Source organism: Lutjanus erythropterus, chromosome 13, assembly GCF_056507025.1.
Source record: "Lutjanus erythropterus isolate fLutEry1 chromosome 13, fLutEry1.hap2, whole genome shotgun sequence".
Taxonomy (NCBI): Eukaryota; Metazoa; Chordata; class Actinopteri; order Lutjaniformes; family Lutjanidae; genus Lutjanus; species Lutjanus erythropterus.
In genome coordinates this window covers 37,852,925-37,878,207 of record NC_139329.1, presented here as the reverse complement: position 1 = coordinate 37,878,207, position 25,283 = coordinate 37,852,925, and the positions used below count along the sequence as shown (strand labels likewise).

Here is a 25,283-nt window from a genome sequence, read left to right as displayed (position 1 = left end):
GCCCTCGTATATATACACCCCGGGGATGATTTCTTCCCACTGCCACTGGCCAGTGCTGCACTCCTCCTCGACTCTCGTCTCCTCGTAGGTGAGACCGGTTGCTCTTTCTTCCTCCACCTCTTCCTCCTCCTCTTTGGAGCTGCTAAATGGATACAAAGCAGCTGAGTGGAGTCCGTTAGAGTCTTTTTGGGGAGACCTGTTGGTGAAGTGCTAAGGGGCTGAAAGTCCTGACCTCTTGGGTTTGTTAATAAGTGGAGGGAAATGTGATCCAGGGTGATGGAGAAGGCTGAATACAGCAGGATGACGAAGACTGTGTGTGTTGAAACAACGCTGCACAGAGATGTGAATGAGCTGCGGATTTGAGATGTGGATTTGTTTGCTTCTTACTTTTGCTAAAGATTTATATTTAAGTCTCATTTTTGAAGCATCTGACTGTTTTGGAAAGTTTTGACCAAAGTTTTTGATTGTGGGATTGCTTTTGAAATGACTGGACTCATCTGTTAGACTCATTTTAGAGATTAACTGCTTAGCCTGGTCTTTGGTTGCTAAAGATCATTTGGATCGAAAAGTAATGGATGACATGTTGTTGTTTTTGAGTGTGCTGCAGAAATTTTAAAGTCAGTCGGTCTTTTGATGTCAGAATTAGCTGCCAAGACTTATTTTCACAAACGAAAACAAGATCTGCTTCCTGATTGAGATATTTCTACTTTGTTCCAGGTCAGTTTCAGTTTTTGTTTCAGGAATTTGCCAGAAATTCAAGTCAGTGCCTTAAAAAAAACCAAAGCATTTCACTGTTTTGAAAGTTTTGACCAAAGCTTTTTGATTGCTTGTGAAACTGTTGAACTCATTTGTTAAGTTTAGAGATTTGACTTCGCAGCTCTGGTTTTTGGTTGATCGAGATCTTTTGGATTTGAGAGAGGAGGGTGAGATTTTATTGTTTTAAGAGAGTGTGCTGCAAAAATATCAGTCCCAGTAGATCATTTGATGTCTGATTGATCTCAAGACTTATTTGTGCTCTTGTTTCAGGAATTTGCTAGAAATTTGAGCCAATGTAAAAAAAAAAAAAAAAAAAAATTGGAAGCATTTAACTGTTTTGGAAAGTTTAGATTGAAGCTTTTTGAATTGCTTTTGAAACTATTGGACTCATATGTAGAGTTTTGAGATTTTACTTCTGGTCTTTGGTTGCTAGAGATCTTTTGGACTTGAGAGAAGCAGATGAGATTTTGTTGTTTTAAGGGAGGATACAGCAAAAATATCAATCCAAGCATGTTGTTTGCTGTTTTAAGACTTGTTTTTTCACAAACAAGAACAAAATCTGTCTACAGATCAACATATTTGTACTTAATCAAGGTCTGTTTCTGTTCTTGTTTCAGGAATTTGAATCAGTGCCTTAAAACAAGAGCGAGTAGAGCCCATTGATTAAACAGTATTTTGGAAATTACAGTGAAACAAGTGGAGTTTGTAGTGGAAATAATCTGTTTTAGATTGTGGTCGGCTTGTAAAGTTTAGAAATGTGATCGCTGCACTGGGCCTGGATGTTTCTGGAGGTTCGGTCTGGAAATTTAAAGAAACATTAATCATAAAATGTTTTTGTTTTTTTTGTTTTTTTTTGCAATGTATTGTCATTTTAAAGCATTTCATTTGTAGTGTTTGAAATTGTGTCCCTGCACTCAAACATTTCTGGAGGTTTGGTCTGGATAAAAACATCTAAAGAAACATTTATCTATAACATCATATCATCAGATTTTTTTTTTTTTTTACAGTTCATTGCCATTTTAAAGCATTTGATTTTGAAATTTTTAAAATTTGATCCATTTACTTGAACATTTCTGCACCTTTGGTCTAGAAAAATGGGAGATTTCTTTGATCTCAGAACAATAATAATACTTTATTGTTTTCAGAGTTTACACACTGCAAACAAGTGAAGCAGTTGGGTCTTCTTTTGTCTTAAAGACGACCTGTGTGCTGAGATCTTTTCATCTGTTTCTGTCATGTTTCAAGATTCCAGCTTAATGAGGTGGAAACAAAACCCTTGAATTATTTATAGAAAAAATAACTCTTGAAATCTGAGTGTTGGAATGAGTGACTTGTTTAGACAGATTTGTTTTTGCAGCGTGTCTATTGACAGCCGGCTGTTGGCGGCGAAGGCGCTGCCGCAGCACATTCTGCTGCTGAAGGGTTTCTTCCCCGCGAAAGGAATTGAAGTGTTAACTCCCGGAGGATATTCAGTATTGAACACCTGTAAAGGAGCTTATCGCAGGCGTCACTGCTGACATTTGACCCCAAACTCCAAACTTAGCTCTGTCAGCACTCAGCTGCTCATCAACTGTTTTAATGATCACATTTCATAGAGAGGAAGGACGGTCTGTGATATTTAAACCCAGAGCAGATGAAAGCATCGTTTATTCTCCCTCATCTCACTGAGTTTTTCTTCTCTGTTTTTTCCAGGCTGTGAAGAAAAGAAACCGCCAACATGTCTGAGTAAGTGTTGCTTCTCAATTATCGATTATTGATTTGTAGATCTCAAAAAAAATATTACAATAGTAAATTTAAAAAAAAACAGTGACACAGTAAAAAGTTTGATTGAGACAAACAAAGGAGGGAAAGAAAACCAAGAAAGGGGGCAAGAGAGACAAAGGGAAAGAAAGAAAGATGGATGAAAGGAGTGAATGAAATAAGGATGAAAGAAATGAAAGAAAGTAATAAGGGTGGAAAGAAAGAAGGAAAGAAATAAGAAAGATGGACTAGATTAGAGAAAAATGGAAAGAAAGATGGATGAAATGAAAGGAAAGAAGGATGGAACAATGATGGAAAGTAAGAGTGAAAGGATACAAGAAAAGAAAGAAAGAAGAGTAAGATGGAAATGAAAATAGATAGATGGATGGATGGATGGATGGATGGATGGATGGATAGATAGATAGATAGATAGATAGATAGATAGATAGATAGATAGATAGATAGATAGATAGATAGATACCACCATATCTGAAATGAAGACGTCTCCACTGACATCATGAAACATGTCGGCACGTTTATAAAACAGAACTTCAGTGAAAAGAGCAAATAAATTTTATTTATTCTGTCTGTTGTTTGTGTTGACATTTATGAATGCATCATGTGACTCTATTGTTTGTGATCTTTACAGAAAGAAGATGACATCGAGCCGCAGGCATCACCTAAAGGTACGACAGAGTCAGTTTCAGTCTGTTCTTCTTCTACTCTCTGAGCTTCATTGATTGACAGGTGTTCAGTGATTGATACTGATAATAGAAAAGAAGTTAAAAAAGAAACTAATATTTCTTCAAATAGCCGTTCAGACTGCAGTTGAAAAAATTGAAGCAGTTTACTGTCAAAGAACAAGAGAGGATATTTATCTTCAGTTGTTTTTTTCTTTACAACTGTGGGTCGGGCAGAGGTTTCCAACGTATTGATCACCAGCCTCCTGATCAGCCACAAGCAAAATTCAATTGCAGTAACTGAGTTTCAACCAGGAGAGGACAGTCACTGTCGTATTTATAGCACAGTATGTCGAATTAAAATACAAGATTTAGACCCACCTCTCAGAGCTGGCGAACCTCCGGCCAAAAGATCAGTCGCTCAGTAATCTAATCACAAAAGCCAGAAAATTTCCAGCAACAATTTGTGTGTCTTTTGTCAAAGAGTGTGTGCGTGTGTTTGTGTTGTGTGTCTTGGTGGAGGAAAAAAATAAAACGGGCACCAGCTGTACGTGGTGACGCACTGGCACGGCGAAAATCGTTATGCATTTACGGTGAAAAAAGTAAAATTGTTTTATTATCCAACAACTACCACAACTCTATAACTATATTGTATAACTAAATACTGCAGTTAATGACATGCTTCTGTAGTGTAGTGTTGTGGTTGTCGTCTATCTGTCGGTGCAGGTTTTGATTTGTGTTCTTGCTGGTGCTGTTTGCATTTTTTAACCGACTTCAGATGGAGCTGATATACTTCATCTTCATCAGAGCTGTCAGAGCAGGCAGAGACAGCTGAGACAGCTCTGAGGCGTCCCCTGCTGGCGAAAACTGTCAAACACACAAAGTGCTCTATAGCAGTGTTCCCCAACCCTGGTCCTCAGGGTCCACTGCCCTGCATGTTTTAGATGTTTCTCTGCTCCAACACACCTGATTCAAATCATCAGGTTGTTGTCAGGCTTCTGCAGAGGCTTGATGACGAGCTGATCATTTGAATTTGATTGATTTGATTGTTCTTTCTTTCTATCTGCAATATTTTACCGTTTCATATTCACTCTCAGCTGTGTCGGAGTGTCGAATGAAAAAATAATAAAAGTGTTGAAATAACGAAACAATAGGGAAGGAGACAATGTTTATCCCAGAGACGTATATCAACAGTTTGTCCACCGCTTTAAGGTTGCTCGACTCGCGTCTCCTCGAGCTTGTCTTCCCTTAAAAGACACACCTTCAAGTGGGTAGCCTTGTTGTAATTGAAATGCGAACCTCCGCTGTGCTGGGCTGACGAGTCAAGTCAAACCGAGTCGAGCCAGGCCGGCTCTGTGCATGGAAAAATGCTATATATTTCACAGTGTGAAGTAGGTTTCAAGCTGCATTTACAATGATCTTAAAAATTGAACTTGTTAAAACCTGCAGAACCGTTTAAAAACCGTTGCCGCAGGTTGTTTTGTCATTTAGCGCTGTTTCTCGATCTGTCCTGCAGAGTGTGATGCTGCAGATCGCGGCGACCTGGATTGTTCAGGAGAAAAAGGACATCGCCGCCGCCAAGGAGACCTACATGGCTGAGACTTGCCCAGCGCCGTCTCTCGCCGGAGACCACAACACCCTGATGGTGAGAGCTTCTCCAGCTTCAGTGTGAACCTGTGTGCTGCAGACAAAAAGCTTCATAATTTCATCAAACATTTATTCGTTACTCAGTAGTCTTCCTTTACACTTGACTGGAATTATCCTAAACTCAAGCTACTTAGCCTAATTATTCAAAATTAATAATTATAATAATAATAATAATAATAATTATTCAAAAATACACAGACCACCAATAGTCTTGGTGGTCATGATGATACACTGAGGGTTTTTTTTTTTACATAATTTTATGCTGATGATGTAAACTTTCATTTGATTGTTCAAAACATTGTAAGATGTTTCCAGTGAAACCAGTTTCCCAAAGCCCAAGATGACGTCTTCAAATGTTTTCAAATGTTTTCAAATATCCAGAGCTCAAATATTTTCAGTTTACTGTCAGAGAGTAAAAAACAGAAAATAATCACATTTAAAAAGCTGAAATCAGGGAATTTGGACCGGAGTGGAGCAGATTTTTTTTTTTATTAAAAATTAAAAATTGCTTGATTGATTGGCGTTTCTATCCAGTGAAATATTTCATTATCATCACCACCACCGTTTTTACCAAATGACATTATTAGCAGTTTACTGTCAGGAATATTAGCAGCCGTTCGAAGAATAAAATCCATCAGGGACCGATTCTGATCAGGAAGCAAACATCATGTCCGTCTGTCTTTAGGACACCTGCAAAAAGCTGCACTCCCTCATCGACAAAGTGGATGAAGAGAGGTACGACCTGGAGGTCAAAGTGGGCAAGGCTGACAAAGAGGTAAACTTCAGAGATCATTGATGAGAGTATTCCCGTTAGCCCGATGATCAGATCATCTTCATTCCACGTCATCATGCGATCTGACATCGTGCTCATGTTTGCTCGTGTACATCTGTGTGCTCCATGTTTGGAACAATTTTTCAAAACTTTTGAAAACTTTTTAAGTTTAAGTCAACACTGAAAAATCTACTGCAGCAGCTTCCCTTGAAACGTTGAGTTGTCTCAACTATTTTTTTTTACAGTGTAATTTGATTCTTATGTTCTTTAACTGTATAAATATGTAGCCTGTACACCAAAAAGTATTTTGGCAACTAAATTTTGACGGTAGCTAGTGTTTTTGAGTCTCCATACACCTATGGATGTCGTACTGGTTTGAGTGTTTTCAGAAAAATAGAATTTCATCCTGGCTCTGTTGGCTCGATCTCAGCTTGAAACTTCTTGGTTCCTCTTAGATCGATGACCTGAGGATCAAGGTGGTCGACCTGGCCGGCGTGAAGAAACCCGCTCTGAAGAAAGTGCGCATGTCCGCCGACGCCATGCTGAAGGCTCTGCTGGGCTCCAAACATACCGTCAACCTGGACCTGAGAGCCAACCTGAAGCAGGTCAAGAAGGAGGTGAAAGAGGAGGTGAGTCTTTGTGCAGGAGGGCAGTCAGGCGGGTACAGAGAGCGGAAACAGATACTCGTGTTGACTGTGAACTTTTTGTGTCTTGCAGCCTGCAGAGGCAGTCGGAGACTGGCGTAAGAACATTGAGGACAAAGCTGACAGGAAGAAGATGTTCGAGACTTCCTAAACAGTTTAACTCCGCTCCTGTAGTCCTGCCGCTAGCACTTTTTATGGAATTTCTGGAATTTTTCATTGAATTGAAATACCTTTTGTTTCATTAAATCTGCCAGTTTCAGCTTGGTCTGTTATTGTACATTTGTACAGCGAGTGGTTTAGATTAGGAATGACCTCTTAATTTAAAGATACTATCTCTTATCAGACTTTTATTCTGGAGTGTGACTTCCTGTTTCCTGCTGATGTTCACTTTTGACATCTTCCTGCTCTTAGTGTTTTTGTAATAAATGTGTTTTGTTTCCTACATCTGCTGTCATGAGGTATTCTGTCTTTGACTCAGTGACACACGACACGGCAGACGAAGCACACGACACGCCTTGATCAAATATAAGGGTTTAAAAGTTCACGAGAGCGACATTTAGCGTGTTTTTCTGCTTGTTTTTGTCAAACGTTAAAGAAAATTCTGCCCTGAAACAGAACTAATTACCAGAGTGAGTTCAGTGACCTAAAGGAAAATGAATGTCTGCTGTAACAAAACAATCTTCGCAAAAATTAATTTTGACATTTTGTTAATAATTCAAACAATTAGGAACCCCTAAAAATCCTGACTTTTCAGAGAAGCGTCAGGATGCAGCAGCAGATTAAAGTCACTGAACCTGAGTTCTGTTTGAAGGTGGTTTCAAGCTTTAACGAGGTTGTGTTGTGCTCTGTGTCTGTGCATGTCAGTGAAGGACGAGACACAATATCCATGTTACAAATTTCTATATCAAAATTTTGTGTTATTACACGGCTTTGCTAAATACTTGATTCTGATTGGACAGTTACAGCATTCTAAGGTCATTAATGAATAGCAGACCGTTGCTATGGACACAGTTCTGATCACACTGGAGAAACAATAGTCATTTTAAATCCATAAAAGAGGAAAAAATAATTCATATATTGTGTCAAATTATTAATTTTCTTGAGTAAGCAGCCGTGTAATAAGCAGGATGATGTACATCGAGCGGGTCGTTTTGGAAAATAAACCCTGACAGACATGAAGCAACAAATGCATCAACCAATCAGGGCTTATTTCACGTTTAATGACCTGCTCGCTGTCTATTATTCGTTAAGTAGTGTTCAGGGAGCTGTGAAAAGTGAATGTTGACCGGTTTTTGTTTAATTCTTGCCTAATAGATTCAGGAGAATATTTTTCTGCTGAGTTCAAATGTAAAAAACAAAACAGCATATCTATGATAAAGTGTTAAACTTGCAGAACTTTTGACCACCTGTCCTAACACCTTCAGACGCCGTCTGTGACCACGTTATCACATGATCAACCAACCCAGTCTCTTCAATCTGCGTACAAATAACATGACTTTACTCCGTCAAAAAACGTTCAGTGAATACGCCAAAGTCCAGTTTTTACATTTCTGTCTTTCACAGTTATGGAGATATCGGTTGTAGAGATGTCTGTGTTTTGTGGAGCTTTGAGCACCGCAGGACTTGTGACACTGGAGAGAAACCGACAGACGTCTGTACAGACGACATCTCCAAAACTCTGCAACTCGAGCCTAAACCATCTAGATGGATCAACAGCGCTACAGGCCAGAGGAAAAATATGTATTTTTGATTTAGGGGTGAACTGTCCCTTTGTCAAAATTTCAAGGCAACGGACTGCAACAGATTTTTTTAAATTTAGAGCTTAACTCAAATTCTTAAGTTCTGAAAAAGTTGCTACTGAGCTTTTGTTTAGATAGTTAACTTTTCTTCTTTAGATAAACTTAAAGCTTTGAATGTCAGAACACTTTATTTAAAGATCAAATATTCAAGTTTATCCAAAGAAGAAAAGTAAATGATCTCAACTAAAGATTTCAGGTCAGCAGAACTTTATAAAGTTTATATCAAAAAGAGTTTGAGTTGGGCTCAAAACTCAAAATTCTATTGCAGTGCGTTGCCCTGAAATTTTAAGTCATCTCAGCTATTTTTTTTTTTACAGTGCATCCATCCATCCCGACCTCCTGCACACTTTGTCACTGTTTATCCTACATCACCTGAAATCTTGGCATGAATGACATGAGAAAAACAAAAACGGCGTTCTGATAATACAGCATGACTGAGACGTTACCGCGTTAATCACACACACATTTGTTGAGACCTGTGGTTCATGTGATAACAGCTGAAGAGGATCATGGGAGACGGTTGTTGAAAGGTCTATGAGTGACCTCCGAGTTTACTAAATGCTCTAACTGAACAAGAACCATGCACAAGTTTTTCACATAGATTTTTGATATAATTATAAATACCACGTATCATATAAATTTGTCTTTTAAAATTTAATTAATGCCTCTAAAGGTATAATTTGCAGAATCTCCTCAAGAAAACAAAGTATAGACTCATATGACAATTTCCATTTTAATCATCCCACTACAATCATGACTCTGCAGCTCTCTGCCTGCATCTGCTCATTTTTTATTATTTTTATTATTGCTCATCATTGTTTGATGTCCTGATGTGTTTAGTAACAGCTCAGATCCTACTGACTCTACCTTTAACAAAGCACTGGTGTTTTTTTTGTTTTATCACAAAGTGTGGTTGTATAATTTTTCTCTGAAAGTTTTGAACCTTTCTGACATCAGGAAATCACTTCTTTAGGCCTGCATACATACAAATATGGCCAAAGGTCTTATTCTGTAACACTAACCGTGACACATTTAATAAAGGCTTTATAACTCACTGTAATTTGCACCGTAAAGCAGAAATAAAGACATTTTAGAGTGTTTAACTTTGTGAAAACAATAGTGTGTTATAAAGCCTTTATTAAATGTGTGTGTTCTGCCTGCGGTTGATTAACGGGGGAACTTAGAGTGAAATGTTGCTGCCTGCAGCGACCACACGGTGTCAGCAGAGGACTTCATGTCCAACACCTGCTGTCCTCAAACTGTCCAGTGTTTTCTGTCTGTAAACGTCTCAGGGCAGATCATGTTCGCGTTGGACAGGAGAGGACAAATTCTTTAAATCACAACATCACCTTTTACAACACCTGAGAAAAAAAAAAAAAGCAGATTACTACAGTTTGTTAAACTTTTTTACATTTTTCATTATATTTTTGTGCTCGTTTGTTTTTGTCTCTTTTACATTTTTTTTTTTATTTTTTTTGCTTAACTAATTATTTTTATCTCTTTTTTATTGTCTTTTTTAAAACACATTTTAAAGTAAAGTGGACACTTTCAGAAAGCACTTTTTTTCTAACACTTCAATTTAATTGGTAACTTTGCCCAAACGCATTTGCATTTTATTTTTCCAGTCAGTTTGATTAGTGGTTAATAGTTTTTAATTAATTCCTGATCATTACTGACTGAGCAGAGTGGATGGTGTCGAAGCTCTTCACTCAGCTGACTCTATAATATTTTAATGACATTTTTATATTGTTTAAATACTATTAGTTGTTGTTCTTCCACTGATAAAAACATTTCCCGATCAGTTCTATTGATCAGAGGAGGACACTGTTCAGTCAAATGGAAGGTGAGCCATTTTGTAATTGTGTGTTTTTTGTGTCACTGAAGGTTTCATGTGCAGAAATGTCTTTTTTAACATTAGTTGTTACCTGTGGTCAAATACTGAATTGTTGATCTTTGTATTTAATGTTTTTGTTTGTTTGTTTTTTGTTCATTTCTGTTCTTGTTGTGTTTTCAGATGCTGTGTCTGAATCCAGCGTGAGCTGCAGCAGCAAGACAGCAACAAATAAGGTGCGTCTTTAAAGGAGGTCAAGTTTTTATCTTTTACACTCTGTGTTCATTGTTGATGGTTTAATGCAATTTTGTTACTGTGGTTACAGTGAAAAATATTTTCAGACTAATTTTGCAGTCATATCATACTGTAAAACTATTTTTAACTTGTTAATAATGTCCAGGAACTTTTTTTTTTTTTTTTTGATTATTTGTAAAATTGCAGAGCTGCTTGGTGTTTAAAGTCGTCTGGTTCACATCAACCTGATCAACGTAGTGCAACATTGACTTTGCACACAAACACTTACATTAAATATATCTCATGTCTAACTTCCTGTCTCCATGACATGAACACGGTAGAAAAGAAGTTATCTGAACTTCTGTGATTTTGTCAGTTTGTTAGCTATCTTTGCTGGCTGTAGGAGTTTGCAGCATTGCCCGAATTATTCCTGGACCTGGTTGTAATTTTATAGCTGTTGTCCTGTAGCTCAGATTTTGGCTGAGCCATTAAAGAAACAATAAAACAAACAATTTAAAATCAGAACAGATGAAAGTCAAAACAGGATATAAAGCAAAAAGGAGTGAAGCAACACATACAAAGTAGGACATTTGCAAAGCGAACAGTTGAAACATGACATCATATCACGTTTTATTACACAAGACTGAGGTAAAGACAGAGAAGACACATCTGACAAACGCAGAAAACAAAATCAAGTTTTAAACTTTTACACAAAGGAGCTGCAAGAAGAATATTGTGTATTTAATGGAAGGATGTTCCAAAACTGAGAAGCTCTCACGGTAAAGAGCGTCCTGCCTGGAACAACAGTGACCCCTCTGGTTTTGTTAATATATCACCAACGTTCTTCTGAATTACAGTGATGCTGCCTGTTAGGATTATAATCCAGGATCTTATTACGTTGTAATCTTTTCTTTTACTCGACTCTTTTCCAGACCTCTTCATGGCCTGTCCCACTGAGGACTGCTGACCACCAGACCAGGACAGCTCCAGACATCAGCAGAATTTACGAGGTGAGCGGTCAAAGGATGAAGGTATTTCAGGAGCTCATTGGCCTGATTGGTCTCCGAGTTCCTCATGGCCATAAAGAGGAACCTCCAAATCCCGGTCCAAGCCCATATATATACCCCCAACAGATTTCACTTTTCACTGTCCTTCTGTCAGTCTCTGCAGCCCTCCTCTTCGTCACTTTGTAGGTGAGAAACTCTTTTTACTCTTTTGTGGCTAAAGTGAGGGTGATGCTCAGTTTGAAAAAAGAGATTTAAACTTAAATAACAACTTTCTACCAGATTAGTTCACCATCAGTTAGAGGAAATTATTTTATTTTCTGTTTATATTCAAGTAATAATAATGCATTTACAAATTTGATGATGTGACTCTGTCGCTGGATATGTTCAGTTCTCAAAAACTGTGAAAAAAGAGGGTTTTATTACACTTAGGTCCAATTAAAGTGTTTAATATTGGTTTAATTCTTGCATAAATAAGGACCTAAGTTTGCAGAGCCTTCTCTTTACACCCTGTTACTGTATGATGAGCTGAAATCTTCTCCAAAGTTCGCAAAAACTTAAAGTTCCCATGTCCATAGGAAAACACTGAAGGAGCTTTTGAGTACTGGAAATCAATTTTACTTTGATAGTGAAGATTTAAACTTGGATTTTCCTAAATTTCTAAACCAGATTCAATCAAATACTTGATGCAAATCTGGATGCTTTGTTTTGTCTTTTTCCAAAACTTTGCAAAAACTTGTGTAACTTGTAGTTGTATAAAAGTTTTTGGTTCCTGCTGCCTCGTTTAGCAGCTGGTATATCCAGTTACCTTTGAGGAAATTCTTTATTTTTCTGTTTATATACAAGTAATGATCCCATAATTTAAAAAAAAATGATGGCGTGAATTTGTTGGGAGTTCAGTGATCATGTCACAAGATATTTTCATTTTAAAAACACTGAAAAAAGTGGATGTTATTCCACTTTATTGTTTAATATTAATTTAATTCTCATGTTTTTGGTTATTTTTTGCCCTCTTGCACCTTAGCATCGTATCATGAGCAGAGATTTTTCTGTAAAGTTCACAAAGTTCAAATGACACAGTTCCCATGTCCATAAAAGACGCTGTAAGGATTCCAAAAAGAGTTTTAGTGTTAGTGAACATTTTTCCCACCTAAGGTAGGATTTTAATAAAAATCTCACTAATCCTTCCATTAAATATTTAATACAAGTCTGGACTTCTGCAGCCTCCTTATGAAGTCATGGATGCTTTGTTTTATCGTTCTCCATCATTTACAGAATCAAATGTTTTGTATTTGTGTAAAAGTCTTTGGTTCCTCATTTAACTGCTGTTATATCCAGTTACGTTCAAGTGAAAAATAACCTGGATATCAGATTACTCCTGACAGGTGATTACATCAGTAATTACTGATGTTGCAAACACTGTCAGCATATTTCAAACCGACATTAGAGATTACATAACAATAATTATGATGAGAAGAAAATCCAAAAATAAAGTCCTGCATGTCAGAAAAGCTTTTTGAAATCTGTCAAATGTTTTCTGAAGTTTGATTTTGTTCAGAAAAATAAATCAAAATCTTAATGGAGTTCGGTTTTAAATGCTGGATTTTATTTTATTCTGATTATTACATGACTGAATGTTGGCACATTTATTTGCTTCACCTGTCCTGTCAGACGAGATAATATACTCTCCATGTTCCCATAAATGTCATCGTTGACCTTTGACCCTGAGCCAGGATTAGAGCTGACCTGATTGGCTCAGGTCTCTGGTCAATAATACTGATACTCAGGTTTCAGTTTGACCAACGCTGAAAATTTTTATTTAAGGTTGTTTAGAGATTAATTTTAGTCTCCAGAATCATCAGTTTGCTTCACAGAGGACAGGATGAATATCTCTTATTTTATTTTATTTTATTTTATTCTTTTATTTATTTTCTTAATTTTAAAGGGTAAAGGGAAAGTAAAACAACGAGATAAAACGTTAAAAGGAACATTAAAAAATGAGCATGGTAGTATATTGCATACTGTAACTTCTATAATTGATTTTAAAAAGGATTTTGAAATATAATAAAGTAAAAAGAAAGTTTAAAAGAGCTTTAGAAATAAAAGAATACATATTAACAAAAAGACATCTGAGATTAAATGTTGGTTTTAAGAATTTCGTTTGTGAATTTAATAACATTTTTAGAAAATTAAAAACATATTTGAATATAACGTTGTTCAACTGAAAATTGGATTTAAAAAAAGCAGAAAAAGCGATTAATTTAATTATTAATTTATCAGTAATCATTTTAATTCAATAAATAGTTGATAATGACTGATTTGTGTCTGTAGCAAATAAGATGTTTCCTTATTTAAAATCAAATTTTCTTCTTTTAATACTTTATTTCAACACGTTCTTGTACATTTGTTTAATATGAAATATTTTATTACTATATTATATTATAATTTTATTTATTTTATTATTATTTTTGTTAGCACTGGAGCTGCTCAACACAGCAGCTCACAGTCAGTTCATTAAAGTTCAAGAATTCAACACTGACCTGCATCAACTTTCACAGAGTTTTCATTATTGTTTCAGTGTGGATTTATCAGATACACAGCTGTAATTGTTCTATTGTTTCCTTGATTTTTCTGTTTATTTACAGAATCTGAAACTAAAAAGAAGCCAAGATGTCTGAGTAAGTATGAGTTTATTCTGTTCTCAGAGTTTTACCTCCTGCTACAGAAACATCTACAGCCGAAACTGATGAAACTGTTTAACAGTTTATTTCCACGAGAATCTCTGTATGTTGTTATTAATGTGACCTTTTCTTTAATTAAAGGGGAAAGAAGATGACATCGAGCCGCAGGCATCATCTCAAGGTAACATTTAACAGAATGTTTGAATTATGGGATTATATTTAGTTATAATGGGATTGTAAAGTCGCTGTGTGTCAAACATTTGATAACAAAAATCAGACACCTCTCAGTTTCCCTGTAATAAGATCAGCGTCTTTGTGTTCTTGTCCTGCAGAGTTTGATGCTGCAGATCGCCGCTAACTGGCTGGAGCAGGAAGCTAAAGAGATCGCAGACGCCAAAGAAGCTTACATGGCAGAGAAATGCCCCACCCCCGACCTGAGCGGAGACATGGCTGCTCTGCAGGTCAAAACAAAACACACAACAAATAAAACTTCTCTCTGATTCCTGCAGAGCGGAGGAGCGAATGGCTGTGAGGAGCTCATCCTGTGAGACAAACGTTTTGTTTTTTCATATCAACAGGAAATCGCCAAGAAGCTGCACCAGGCCCTCGACAAGATCGATGAGGATAGATACGACGCAGAGGCCAAAGTGGCAAAGACAGACAAGGAGGTAGAGATGTTTCTCTTGTTTAAAAAATAGTAAATAATAAAACATCGAGTCAGTTCATTGAGACATGCAGTATGATGTATGATGCATGACGTTTGCATGGTAGAACTCGCAGGAAGCTATAAAGATTGGTCAAATCTGAGTTTGGACAAAGTTGCTAAGTCCTGCAGAATTTACTGGAGTCGTGTTAATTGTAATCGTAACGTCCTGGACGGACTGAACTATCCTACGTCACACTTTTCGTTGCTCTGATTGGTTATAGGTCTGTCAAACTGCATCCAGAAGCATTTGGTCTGCGCCCGTTGATAATAACTCTCTGAAATGAAAAAAGACAGGTTCCAGATCTTTTTGCACTCGCTAATTGACTGGACAGTGTCAGACTATAAACTCTCAGGCTGCTTTAAGCTTTTGAAAATGTCTGATCTTGTGATAAAGGAAGGTTTTGAAACTGAGATCAAGAATATCACTTCGTAGGGAGAAAACTTGCCCATGTTACCTGTTCATGCAGTGGGAATGTGGGCAAAAAATGTGGGCATTGCAATGCACTTTATCACATTGTCCCGGACAGTTATTTTATCTGATGTAGGGACGTCCAAGACGGCATTTCTGCCACGTTTCCTCCAGTGGTGTCAAATCAGTTATCATTAAAGAAACCTCCACTTACTGAAGAAACATGAAACTGCTGTTAGAAGTCAGGCGTCTTACAGATGTGGGTTCACTCCTGGATCTGTCAGCCGTGTTTGGTCTCTGAGCCTCTGTCTGTTCGCTCAGATCGAGGAGCTGAAGCTGAAGGTGGTCGAGCTGGCCGGAGTGAAGAAACCCGCCCTGAAGAAGGTGCGTATGTCCGCTGACGCCATGCTGCAGGCTCTGCTGGGAGGCAAACACAAGGTGACCATGGACCTGAGAGCCAACCTGAAGCAGGTCAAGAAGGAGGTCAAAGAGGAGGTGAGGCGCTGTCCCCGATTTTACTGGAGACATTAAGTCAGTGTTGGACAACGTGAGCTGCATCACTGTGTTGTTCTGTTTGTCCCTCAGGCTGCCGATGGTGTCGGCGACTGGCGTAAGAACATTGAGGACAAAGCTGACAGGAAGAAGATGTTCGAGACTTCCTAAAGACTTTCACTTTCTCTTTCCACTGTTACATCAATTGAAAAAAAATTGTGCCATTAAATTTGTTTTTGGAATAAGGCAACGCTGTCACCCTGCAGTTTTTTTACAGACCACGTTTGGAGGTTTAGACGTTTATCGTTGGAATTCGCTTGGTTTTTGTTTCATTAACTGAGTGAGGGATCAAAAATCCACTTTGTATTCTTGTAGATGTTGATCTGAGCCTTAAGTGTTTTCCACAGTCTTACATTTAAATAACAAATAGTCGTCTCCAGGGTTTAGAGGCACGTTTTTCTTTTAGCACAGCAGCAAACTGTAGCTTTGCTTCTAGTTACCTGAGCATTATTCTCATAGTGAACCACCAGATGTCAGCAGAGAGCCTTTCTCTCCATCTTCTCTCTGCTGGATCTTCCTGCACATCATCTCTCCTCACTTTAAGCCATGAAATGCGGCTTCTTGCCAAATATTTACACCAGAGCACAAACACAAACAAAACTGGAGCGACATGAAGATCTTTGAATGGTGAGTGACTGAATTTTCTTCTTCTTACTTTACTCTTTGATTGTATTATTGCATAAAGTTTTGTTTAACCTCTTAAACTCTTCATGCCCCCCTGAAAGTGCATCTCAAGTTACTTTAAACATTTCCACATTTTATATTTGATTTTGATTGTATTTTTTATTTGAAAATGGAGGTGAACACATGTGAATCCACCTGAGTTAGTTAAAGGTAGTTTAGATGTTGTCAGGCGTCCTAGAATAATGATTATGTATATGTACATAACAGAAACACAGAAATAAATGAATCTTGTTCCATGTGTTTTTATATTTTAGCTCGTGTATATGATGTTTCTCACCAAAACTCAGCCTGACACTCAACACACTGTAAACCACATGTAAACAGACAAAACACAAGCAAATTAACATCTTAATTTAACTGCATATTTTAGAAAAGCACAACCAAATACAGAACGACTGCAAGTAGCCGTGGATGCTGTCTGCATGGAAAACTAAAAAACAATGAACATGACCAGGATATGTAACACTACTGATGGATAGACGACTTCAGTCAACTCTGAGCTCATTTACTTGTGTTTTGTCTGTTTGTGTGGGTTTTCTGAAGTTGATTATTGTGTATCACTTTTCTCAGGCTGTTGGTTGGTTGATGGGTCACAAACTTTAATTTTATCTGAAATTAATATGAAGCTTCAGCCTGAATCAGACAAATCAAGTAGATGAATTTCCCAAGGTGGAATGTAACTAAGTACTTTTATTTAAGTTTTGTACTTTACTGTTCACCATATCTCAGAGGGAAATGTTGAACTTTGTACTTCACTGCATTTATCTGACTCCTTTAGTTACTGATTAGATTTCAAATTAAGATTTTCGCACACAAAACGTATAAAAATGCAAAAATTCAGCTGAAACTCTGAGTAGATTCATCAATTGGCAGAAAATGAATTGGCTTTGTTGATTATCAGCATTTTTTTCATTAAAAAATGTGAAACATTTCATGATTCGAGCTTTTGTTGCTTTTCCTTTGAAATATTTTAATAATTCTAATGTATTTGTAATTACGCTGAGGGCTGACTGTTGATTGGACAAAAAAAAACATGAAGACGTCACTTTGGGCTCTAAATTTTGACAAACCAAACAATAAGTTGATTAACAGAGAAAATAATCAGCAGGTTAATCCATAATGAAAATAATCATCAGTTCATTAGTCCGATGCAAAGTAGTTCAGAGCTCACACTCATCTGTATTATCACATTATTAGTTTTCAGTGTTATTTTCATGTAAAATATTACATTTAATATCATATCTTCGTCACAAGGGACATTTTTGTTTTCTTGCAAACTGTAAGCCCTTTCCTTTACAGATCATTGGTAAAATTAGCAATCAATCAGTCAATTAATCATGCTTACAAAATCTTAAACATTTTGCATACACCAAACAATACATTCAAAATGCTTTTATTGATAAGGATTAAAGTGTTTGACATGTAGCATCTCGTTTTCGACGTCCTCAAATGTTTTGTTTTGTCCAAAACCCAAAGACATTCAGTTTACTGTCAGAGAGGAGTAAAGAAACCAGAAAATATTTATATTTGTGGAGCTGAAATGAGAGAATTTTGATTTATTCTTCAGTTGGTGAATTTGGTGAGTTGGTAATTTATTAGTCATCAACTGATCGATTAATCCCTGCAGCTCTAATATCCACCTGATTAGTTTTCACTCAGACTGCTGAAGCTTCACGTTAACTCGAGCTGAACTTTGGTTGAATCGACTCCTCGTGTGTGTGTGTGTGTGTGTGTGTGTGTGTGTGTGTGTCTGTGCGTGTGTGTGTGTGTGTGTGAGACTAACAGCTTTACAGACTTGTTCTCACCAGCGGCCTGCTAAGCTGCTGGTATAAAGGAAACGGAGTCTGAGCATTAATCATGTTACTCCACGCTGCCTGTTGTGTAACAATCGCTTCATCCTTTCCCCCGTCTCTGTGCGGGGGAACCTGATAGCGTTCCCTCAGCCTCCACTCCTGGGAGGCGACTTCCTGCAGCAGAAATTTACGAGGTTCCTCGGAGAGTTCTCGGTGGTATTTCTGGAGCCTGCCGGCCGATTGGTCTGAAGTGGCTCTGCTACCATAAAGAGGGCTGACTTTCTGCTGAGCGAGCACTTCACACCCTATATACCCTGTTTAATCTTTACTGTTTAGGACTTGGCAGTGTCTCCCCCCCTTCTTCGTCTTCCTCCTCCTCGTCACGTTCAGTAGGTGAGAGTCTCTGCCGCTCGGCTCCGTTCGCTCCGGTAGGAAACAATACAGGCGCTGAGGGCTGGTCGGCAGGTGGGACTTCAGGTGCTTTTTACTGGTTTTTGAAGGTGCTGCTGCAGGTGTGACCTCTGACCTCTGGAGGCTGTGCGCACATGTTTGGAGGTAGAATCAGACAGAAGGAGATTTATTGGACTTGTTGAAGGACGCTGTAGGAGCTGAAAGGTGAAATAACTGCGTGACATTCAGGCAGGTTCAGCTTTGGACTGAAACTGATGAAAATCGTTTTATTTTGGCGGCGCAGAGTTTGATCTGGCTCGTCTTTAAATGATGAAGTGATGGTGTTTGGATGATTTGTTAGCCTGCATGGTGTTTGATATTCAAAATAATAAAAAATGAATGTTTGTTTTGCCAGTTTGGATTTTGAATCTTGAAATCAGCAGAGTTTTGGGTTTGGTAAAACTTTATTTTTATTTATTACCAATGAATTTCATGATGATTTCCTGGAAAAAACTGCAAAATTTAATAGAAATTGTATGAAAAATTGAGCATTGAATCCCCTGTAAATATTGATTAATTGATTGTTAATGTATTGGAAACTTAACTCTCCGTATAGATTGAATTGTTTGCTTGCCTGTGGACAAATTTCTCATATATTCATGTGCAGCTGACCCGCTGTGCACGGACTAAAAGTCTTCAGGGTTTAGTTTTCTTTTTGGATGTTTGTGGACTGTGTTTTGGTATTAAAGTCCATGACGAAGAACTGAAGACGATGGTTTAAAACTGGACAAACTCTGGACAAGAAAACTCTGTACTGTTTAAAGTGCAATCACATTCTCAAAAACACATGTTCTTTTAAATTTGGATGCACATTTTATAGTTTCTGGATGCGGCCCGGTGTCAGCCGGTGGTTTGCATGCCTGCAGGATGTTGGAATCGGTGTTAACGGCTCTCACTGCGTGCTTAGCGCCACATTTGGTTCCTCTGCTGGTGGCATTTCGTGCTCGGATCCTTGGCTCGCTGTAAGAAGTTAAATTCCAGGCAGAAATGTCTTGAGAGGGGGCAACTGTTGAGCTGCGAGGGCCCGGCATCTGACCCCACCCGTCCAAAATTAGCCGGTTTGTGATCGCTGGCAGCCGGTTTTCCATGATAGTGAAGCGTGTCGTGTTTCCCGCTGCAGGTCAAAGGGTTGCTGATCGATAACAGGGAGGCGAGCGGACCTGTTCAGCTCAGTCAGTGTGCTTTATGTAACCTGTCTGCGCAGGACTAACTGATGAGTGTTTTCTGTCTCTGAACAGGGTGTGAAGATCACAAACCGCCAAAATGTCTGAGTGAGTACACGTCTTCTTCTTCTCCTTCTCTGAGGTTGTGTTTTTAATCTTCAAACCAGGACCAGACTCACCAAAAAGACAAGAATGTAAAAAAAATAATCTGACTTTAATTGCATTAATTGGATTTCATTTCAAAACCTCACCTGTCTCACAAAAACTGTGGCTATTTTTAAGACGCCGCAGACGCAGCTTGTCAGACTCGACTGTCGAGGAAACACGTTGTTTATTTACGGGTCTGTAAATTCCTGATAATCTCTAAGGAAGTTTTGGATTTAAACACCAGTGTAAATCCCAGATAATGTGTCACAGTATGGTGTCTCTAATTCAGGAATTCAATCTGACAGAACACAGCGGTTAATATCACGTCCCGTCAGGAAAAAGCAGCCTTTTGTAGCTTTAATAATAATAATAAACTTTATTTAAATAGCACTTTTCTTGACAATTTAGCCATTTCAGATGAGAATGATTGATTTGAGGATTATGCTCTGCTACTTTGTTCTTGTCACAGTGGAAAAAAAAAACATTGTGATTTGCCTCGAATTGTTTGGAAAATAGAGAAAAAGTCCTGAAACAACATTTTAATTCACATTTAGTTGTTTTTCTTGCATTTATAAGCAGTTTTTGTTAAAAAAAAAAAGCTCCACTTAAACCCAAATAAATACTCATCCATCAGTCATTTATTCATTATCTGATTAATTTTCTCACCTTATTTGCCGTATAAGATGGATATGAGAGAAATGAGAAATGATTGGATGTGTATTAACTGAACACTGTATCTATTTACTCTAATTAGGTCCAAGTTAGTACTAGTAGTAAATTATTCTTTCCGTTAGACTTTGATTAAGAATTTGCAGGTTCATGTGTTCATTTCTTTCCAGGAAATTGTGTCCTGCAAAAATAAAAGCGTCAGTTCATCATATATTTTTTAAAATTCAGCAAAATCCTGGATTTTCCTGGATCATTCACTGACCTTTATAAAGGTGAGGGAGGCATTCAATGTCTGACATTTAAAAGAAAATTCAAAATAGGAGCTAAAAAATTGAATAATAGGAACAAACAGTGTGTTTTTTCTGGAAGCAGAGAAGATAAAAAGCATCACAGGGAATAAAAAAATGAAATCACACTGACTGAGTATTAAGAGTTAGCTTGGTGACATAAGATCTTAGCGTGACATGTTAGCGTTAATCTGAAAGTACAGCTGAGTCTGAAGGAAATTCAGTCTTCATCTGTGTAAATGTTGCTGTCAGTATTGATCCGCTGCTGAACTCTGAGTCTCTGATCACGTAACGTCCTGACAGTCAGACTGATAGTTGTTTAATTGGTGTTGCTGGGCTGACAGAGAGACGTCGCTGAAGCTGCTGGTGCGTCTTCTAAACTGATCTGAACACATGTGAAGGCAGCAGTTCAGTCTGAAGGTCAACGCTCAGCTTCAGATGACAGCAGCTGTACATGTTGCTGCTGGCATGTGTGACGACAAACATGTTACTGCAGACACACTGACTCTGGAACTGTTGATATTTAAAACGAAACGTTGCACTGTGAGATATTAATACATTTTAAATCTGCGAGGACTTTTTTAATGGTTGCGGTTTGTTTTCCAGACACAGAACAATGCAGCTCAAAGCATGTGGCTGAACCAGTGTGTTATCACCGTCAGCTGAGTCACAGAAACATTTACATACAAAGAAAAAACTTCATTTTAATAATTATAGTATAAAATTTTAATTATTCTTCTGGGAGTGAAAAATGATCTGCCAGGGTAAATTTTCTAGATGTGGGTTCCCCACATTTTATTTTATTTTATTCTAAATGAATAGTTTGATAATTTTTCTTCAAAATAGAAAAATAAACTCCAAACTTTGAGAATGAAGTTGAACTTTGATTATTAGTGCCAGGCATGAGAAAAAACAAATCAGAGGAGGAAGATTTATTTATTTATTTATTTTGAGAATAAAGTCAATTTCTTTTTTCTAGAAATGCAAAATGCAAAAAGTTTTTCTCCTTATGTCTGGCACTAAAAGTCTCACATATGTCTCGTTTATTTTGTACAAACAAAAACTAGAGTGTAAAATGGTCAATAGTCGTTTTAAACTAAATATAACACTTTAATCAGTGAGCTTTAGAGCTGCTGGAACGTAGGGAGGTTGATCTGCTTCCAGGCTAGCTGTTTCCACCCGTTTCCATTCTTTATGCTAAGCTAAGCTAACCAGCTGCTGGCTGCAGCTTTAATTTAGTGTACAGAGTTGATCTCTGTGAGAAGGTGAATAAGAGTCAAATTCCTCTTTTAAATTAACAATTTTTAGGACAAATTTATTAAATCTGTGCGTCAGACTTAATACATGTCTCCTCTCCGTCTCTCAGGGGAAAGAAAATGACGTCCAGCCGCAGGCATCATCTGAAGGTGAGAATAAAACCTTTCTTCACTCTCGTTACTGCAGCGTTATCATTAAACCTTTTCATTTAAACTCTACATGTTCATCTTTTCACCTCCCTGCAGAGTTTGATGCTTCAGATCGCCGCCAGCTGGATCGAGCAGGAGAAGAAGGACATTGCGGCGGCGAAGGAGGCCTACATGGCCGAGAACTGCCCCACCCCAGACCTCGCTGGAGACCAGGCCGCCCTCATGGTGAGACGATGATGGCGTCTTTGCACTGCTGCAGCTGTTAGCTCACACTTTGCACAAAACCTGAGGAGGGTTTTTACCACAAATTTCAACATTTTAGCATTTTTTTTCCACTTCAGTCAAAAAATACAGTTACTTATCTGCAATAAAACATAAAGATTATTCTTATCTGGACCCGTAGTTTATATTAATAGAGCAACATTTACTTGTTTGGCACACAAATCTCTTGGTAAACTTTTGTATGAGCTTTCTGGATGCAGAAGAATGAACCATATGATCTATATTCTATTTCTATAAGTAAAAAAAAAAATCAAAGTACTTCTTCTTCCACAGCTGAGTTTTATTGATTAAGGAAGTCTTGATCACCTTCCGAATGGTCCGAATCAGAGTTTTCGTGAGGATCAGCTCAGTCCAGAATCGCTCATCATTAAATCACAACAGCTGACTAAATATGTTTAACTTGTTACCAACGTGTTTATTTGTTTTGTGAATCGACAGGAAATCTGCAAGAAGCTCCACGGCGCCATCGACAAGATCGACGAGGCGAGGTACGACGCCGAGGCCAAAGTGCAGAAGGCCGACAAAGAGGTGAGAGACAGAATGAGCTGACGTGACGTTCGCAGGTGAGTTACGACGAGGCGAGTCTTTAGATACCTCTGCTCCAAGAACTTTCTAGAATCTAAATGTCTTTATGTACACTTTTATTTTCTGTCCTTTCTATCTTGAATCAGATGCATCTGAGAAGTTTCCTCTGGCAACAGGAAACATATTAGCTAAGAAACTTTTTAGAAATGTTTCTTGTTTTGTTATTTTGGGACCTGCACCTGTAGATCATTCTTATTTTTTCCTCTGTGACACTGGAAATCGACAGAAGTTTGACGCCAGATACTCAGAGACGTTGACAAAAAATATTAAAACTGAAGAAGTAGGAACTGTTTTTGGACACAAACCACCAAACTGTGCTCTTGTTTGTCATCTTCTATCCGGTGAAGCTTCAAGTTGTGTGAGGTGGAAGTCAGACCAGGTCTAGATCAGTCTAATCCGGTCTGGAAGGATCCACCTTAAATGGTGGATTGTGCATTTTGGATTGAGTGTAATCGTCCTTTTTTGACTGTCTTTGAGTTCTTCATCACATGTTGGGTACCCTGGTAGCTTTCCAAACGTCTGTTTCTGATTGGTTCCAACATTTTTGACTCGTGTATCATGGTCAGAGTTAAAGCCTGTAATCTTGCACTTCAATACTGTAGCTTCACTAATTACTCTGGAAAAAGTACCACATGTTCCCCGACCAGGCGGTTCCACAGCACCCAGACTAACTTGTCGTGATGTTTCTCCGCCTCCAGATCGAGGATCTGAAGCTGAAGGTGGTCGAGCTGGCCGGCGTGAAGAAACCCGCCCTGAAGAAGGTGCGTATGTCCGCTGACGCCATGCTGCAGGCTCTGCTGGGAGGCAAACACAAGGTGACCATGGACCTGAGAGCCAACCTGAAGCAGGTCAAGAAGGAGGTCAAAGAGGAGGTGAGCAAGGAGCTGAAGTTCACACTGTCAACTGCTGTCACATGTCAAAGCATCATTCAGTCCTGTGGTTCCCAAACTAGGGCTTGGGCCCCTCTTAAGTGTCACCAGATAAAGCTGAGGGGTCATGAGATGGTTGATAGGAGAGAGAAGAAGAAAAAACAAAGTTCTGATACACAAATCTGTTTTTATTTGATAGACTTTTCTCTAATCTCCCATTGTTTTTGTTAAATATTGAATAATTTGACCACTTCATGAAAGGCTGAGCACCACTGGTTTAATTTAAAGCTGTCAGGTAACTTACCATGTAAATTTTTATTTATCATTTCCAACTTTTTACCCTTTTTTCTTTCCCTGGTGGAAGTTTGCTTCCAACTTCCTGCTGGGAAACACATTTCTGTTACTTTAATGCACACTGCTTAAAGATCAGAGCAGGAGCTTTGCATGTTTAATTCCCTTTTGTTTGGCGGCGATCTTTAGGGGCGGAAAGAAGGAAGTCAGGTGACGACTTTCATTCAGGACGCCGCTGTTCATGTTTCCAGTGAAACCAAAAGTCACTGTTGACTTATTGTAACTAAACATATTTATTGAAGCTTCTGCCAGTTTTTTTTTAAATAGACAGAAGTTAAAACATGATCGGTGTTGTAGCATTAGTTAGAAGTGATCCAGAAAAATTCCCACGTCATGTTTTTGTGTTAATGAATCCGCGTTGCTGTTGTGTGCAGTCCACAGAGGCCATCGGCGACTGGCGTAAGAACATCGAGGACAAGGCTGACAGGAAGAAGATGTTCGAGACTTCCTAAATCCCTCCTGAAGTGGCGAGGACGACAGCAGGGGAGACGTTTCCGTCCGAGGTCTGAGTGACTGAATGTGTCTCTGTGTTCCAGCGGGACACACAGGGACAAGAGTTTAGGCACTTTTTTTTGGTTGTTTTCTTCTTCTTTTTTTTTTTTTTTTGTTTTGGTTGTCTGGGTGATTCGGTCACCGCCGTGAGAGACTGAACTGAGACAGAGTAACGTCATCATGTACGCAGTTAAAACAGAGCAACATTCAAACTGTACAGGTTTTCATGGAGTCGGTAGAAATAAATGTTTTGAAATAAGGATTCATTTGTTTGTTACATTTATCAGAATTTTAATTATTCTTCATTTTGTTTTATACCAAATTGCACAACATCAAACTGTGAATCACACTTTGAGATTTTAGATTTTCAAAAACTTGGAAAATATTCTTTACTTTGATAAATTGTTTTTCTATTAATTATCTTCAAAATATTAATTATCTTCAAAATATGATGCAGAAAAGTTGTCAGCTTGTAACATGAGCAACTTTACCACCTTTTAGCTGTTAGATGTGGATGAAAGCTCCAGAAAAAAGTAATAATTAGACATTAAGTTAAACGAACGTCCAGTAGAGAGAAGACGTCGTCCTGCATGAGTTTTTACAAATAAAACTGTAAAAACAATTGATCAACCATCTAAAGTCAGTTAAAT

The 25,283-nt window shown here is 38.0% G+C and overlaps 3 protein-coding genes across 6 annotated transcripts; all 3 read left to right on the top strand.

The window, feature by feature from the left end:
* LOC146317088 (troponin I, fast skeletal muscle-like) lies at nucleotides 1-6,498 on the top strand. The gene is made up of 7 exons (XM_084733717.1): nucleotides 1-88; nucleotides 2,449-2,481; nucleotides 3,146-3,182; nucleotides 4,693-4,821; nucleotides 5,509-5,598; nucleotides 6,051-6,224; nucleotides 6,313-6,498. The coding sequence occupies exons 2-7, from the start codon at nucleotides 2,474-2,476 to the stop codon at nucleotides 6,388-6,390; spliced, it is 516 nt and encodes a 171-aa protein (XP_084589843.1). The 5' UTR covers nucleotides 1-88; nucleotides 2,449-2,473; the 3' UTR covers nucleotides 6,391-6,498.
* A 4,720-nt stretch (nucleotides 6,499-11,218) lies between these two features.
* LOC146317087 (troponin I, fast skeletal muscle-like) lies at nucleotides 11,219-15,645 on the top strand. Of its 2 annotated transcripts, none has more exons than XM_084733714.1 (7): nucleotides 11,219-11,296; nucleotides 13,753-13,785; nucleotides 13,930-13,969; nucleotides 14,121-14,249; nucleotides 14,367-14,456; nucleotides 15,225-15,398; nucleotides 15,489-15,645. In XM_084733714.1, the coding sequence occupies exons 2-7, from the start codon at nucleotides 13,778-13,780 to the stop codon at nucleotides 15,564-15,566; spliced, it is 519 nt and encodes a 172-aa protein (XP_084589840.1). In that variant the 5' UTR covers nucleotides 11,219-11,296; nucleotides 13,753-13,777; the 3' UTR covers nucleotides 15,567-15,645. The 2 variants fall into 2 exon arrangements, with proteins under 2 accessions (XP_084589840.1, XP_084589841.1); XM_084733715.1 differs by having other exon boundaries at nucleotides 11,257-11,292.
* Nucleotides 15,646-18,240: 2,595 nt separating this feature from the next.
* On the top strand, nucleotides 18,241-24,895 carry LOC146317086 (troponin I, fast skeletal muscle-like). 3 transcript variants are annotated; one of them, XM_084733711.1, is made up of 7 exons: nucleotides 18,241-18,325; nucleotides 19,621-19,653; nucleotides 22,015-22,054; nucleotides 22,151-22,279; nucleotides 22,775-22,864; nucleotides 23,620-23,793; nucleotides 24,516-24,895. In XM_084733711.1, the coding sequence occupies exons 2-7, from the start codon at nucleotides 19,646-19,648 to the stop codon at nucleotides 24,591-24,593; spliced, it is 519 nt and encodes a 172-aa protein (XP_084589837.1). In that variant the 5' UTR covers nucleotides 18,241-18,325; nucleotides 19,621-19,645; the 3' UTR covers nucleotides 24,594-24,895. The 3 variants fall into 3 exon arrangements, with proteins under 3 accessions (XP_084589837.1, XP_084589838.1, XP_084589839.1); XM_084733712.1 differs by lacking the exon at nucleotides 18,241-18,325 and adding an exon at nucleotides 18,355-18,397; XM_084733713.1 differs by lacking the exon at nucleotides 18,241-18,325 and adding an exon at nucleotides 18,386-18,409.
* Nucleotides 24,896-25,283: the final 388 nt, after the last annotated feature.

Coding starts and splice junctions, on each gene's coding strand:
- LOC146317088 (XM_084733717.1), top strand. Junction 4,822..5,508: donor GAGACCACAACACCCTGATG/GTGAGAGCTTCT, acceptor GTCTGTCTTTAG/GACACCTGCAAAAAGCTGCA. Junction 6,225..6,312: donor AGAAGGAGGTGAAAGAGGAG/GTGAGTCTTTGT, acceptor TGTGTCTTGCAG/CCTGCAGAGGCAGTCGGAGA.
- LOC146317087 (XM_084733714.1), top strand. Junction 13,970..14,120: donor GCCGCAGGCATCATCTCAAG/GTAACATTTAAC, acceptor CTTGTCCTGCAG/AGTTTGATGCTGCAGATCGC. Junction 14,457..15,224: donor TGGCAAAGACAGACAAGGAG/GTAGAGATGTTT, acceptor CTGTTCGCTCAG/ATCGAGGAGCTGAAGCTGAA.
- LOC146317086 (XM_084733711.1), top strand. Junction 22,055..22,150: donor GCCGCAGGCATCATCTGAAG/GTGAGAATAAAA, acceptor ACCTCCCTGCAG/AGTTTGATGCTTCAGATCGC. Junction 23,794..24,515: donor AGAAGGAGGTCAAAGAGGAG/GTGAGCAAGGAG, acceptor TGTTGTGTGCAG/TCCACAGAGGCCATCGGCGA.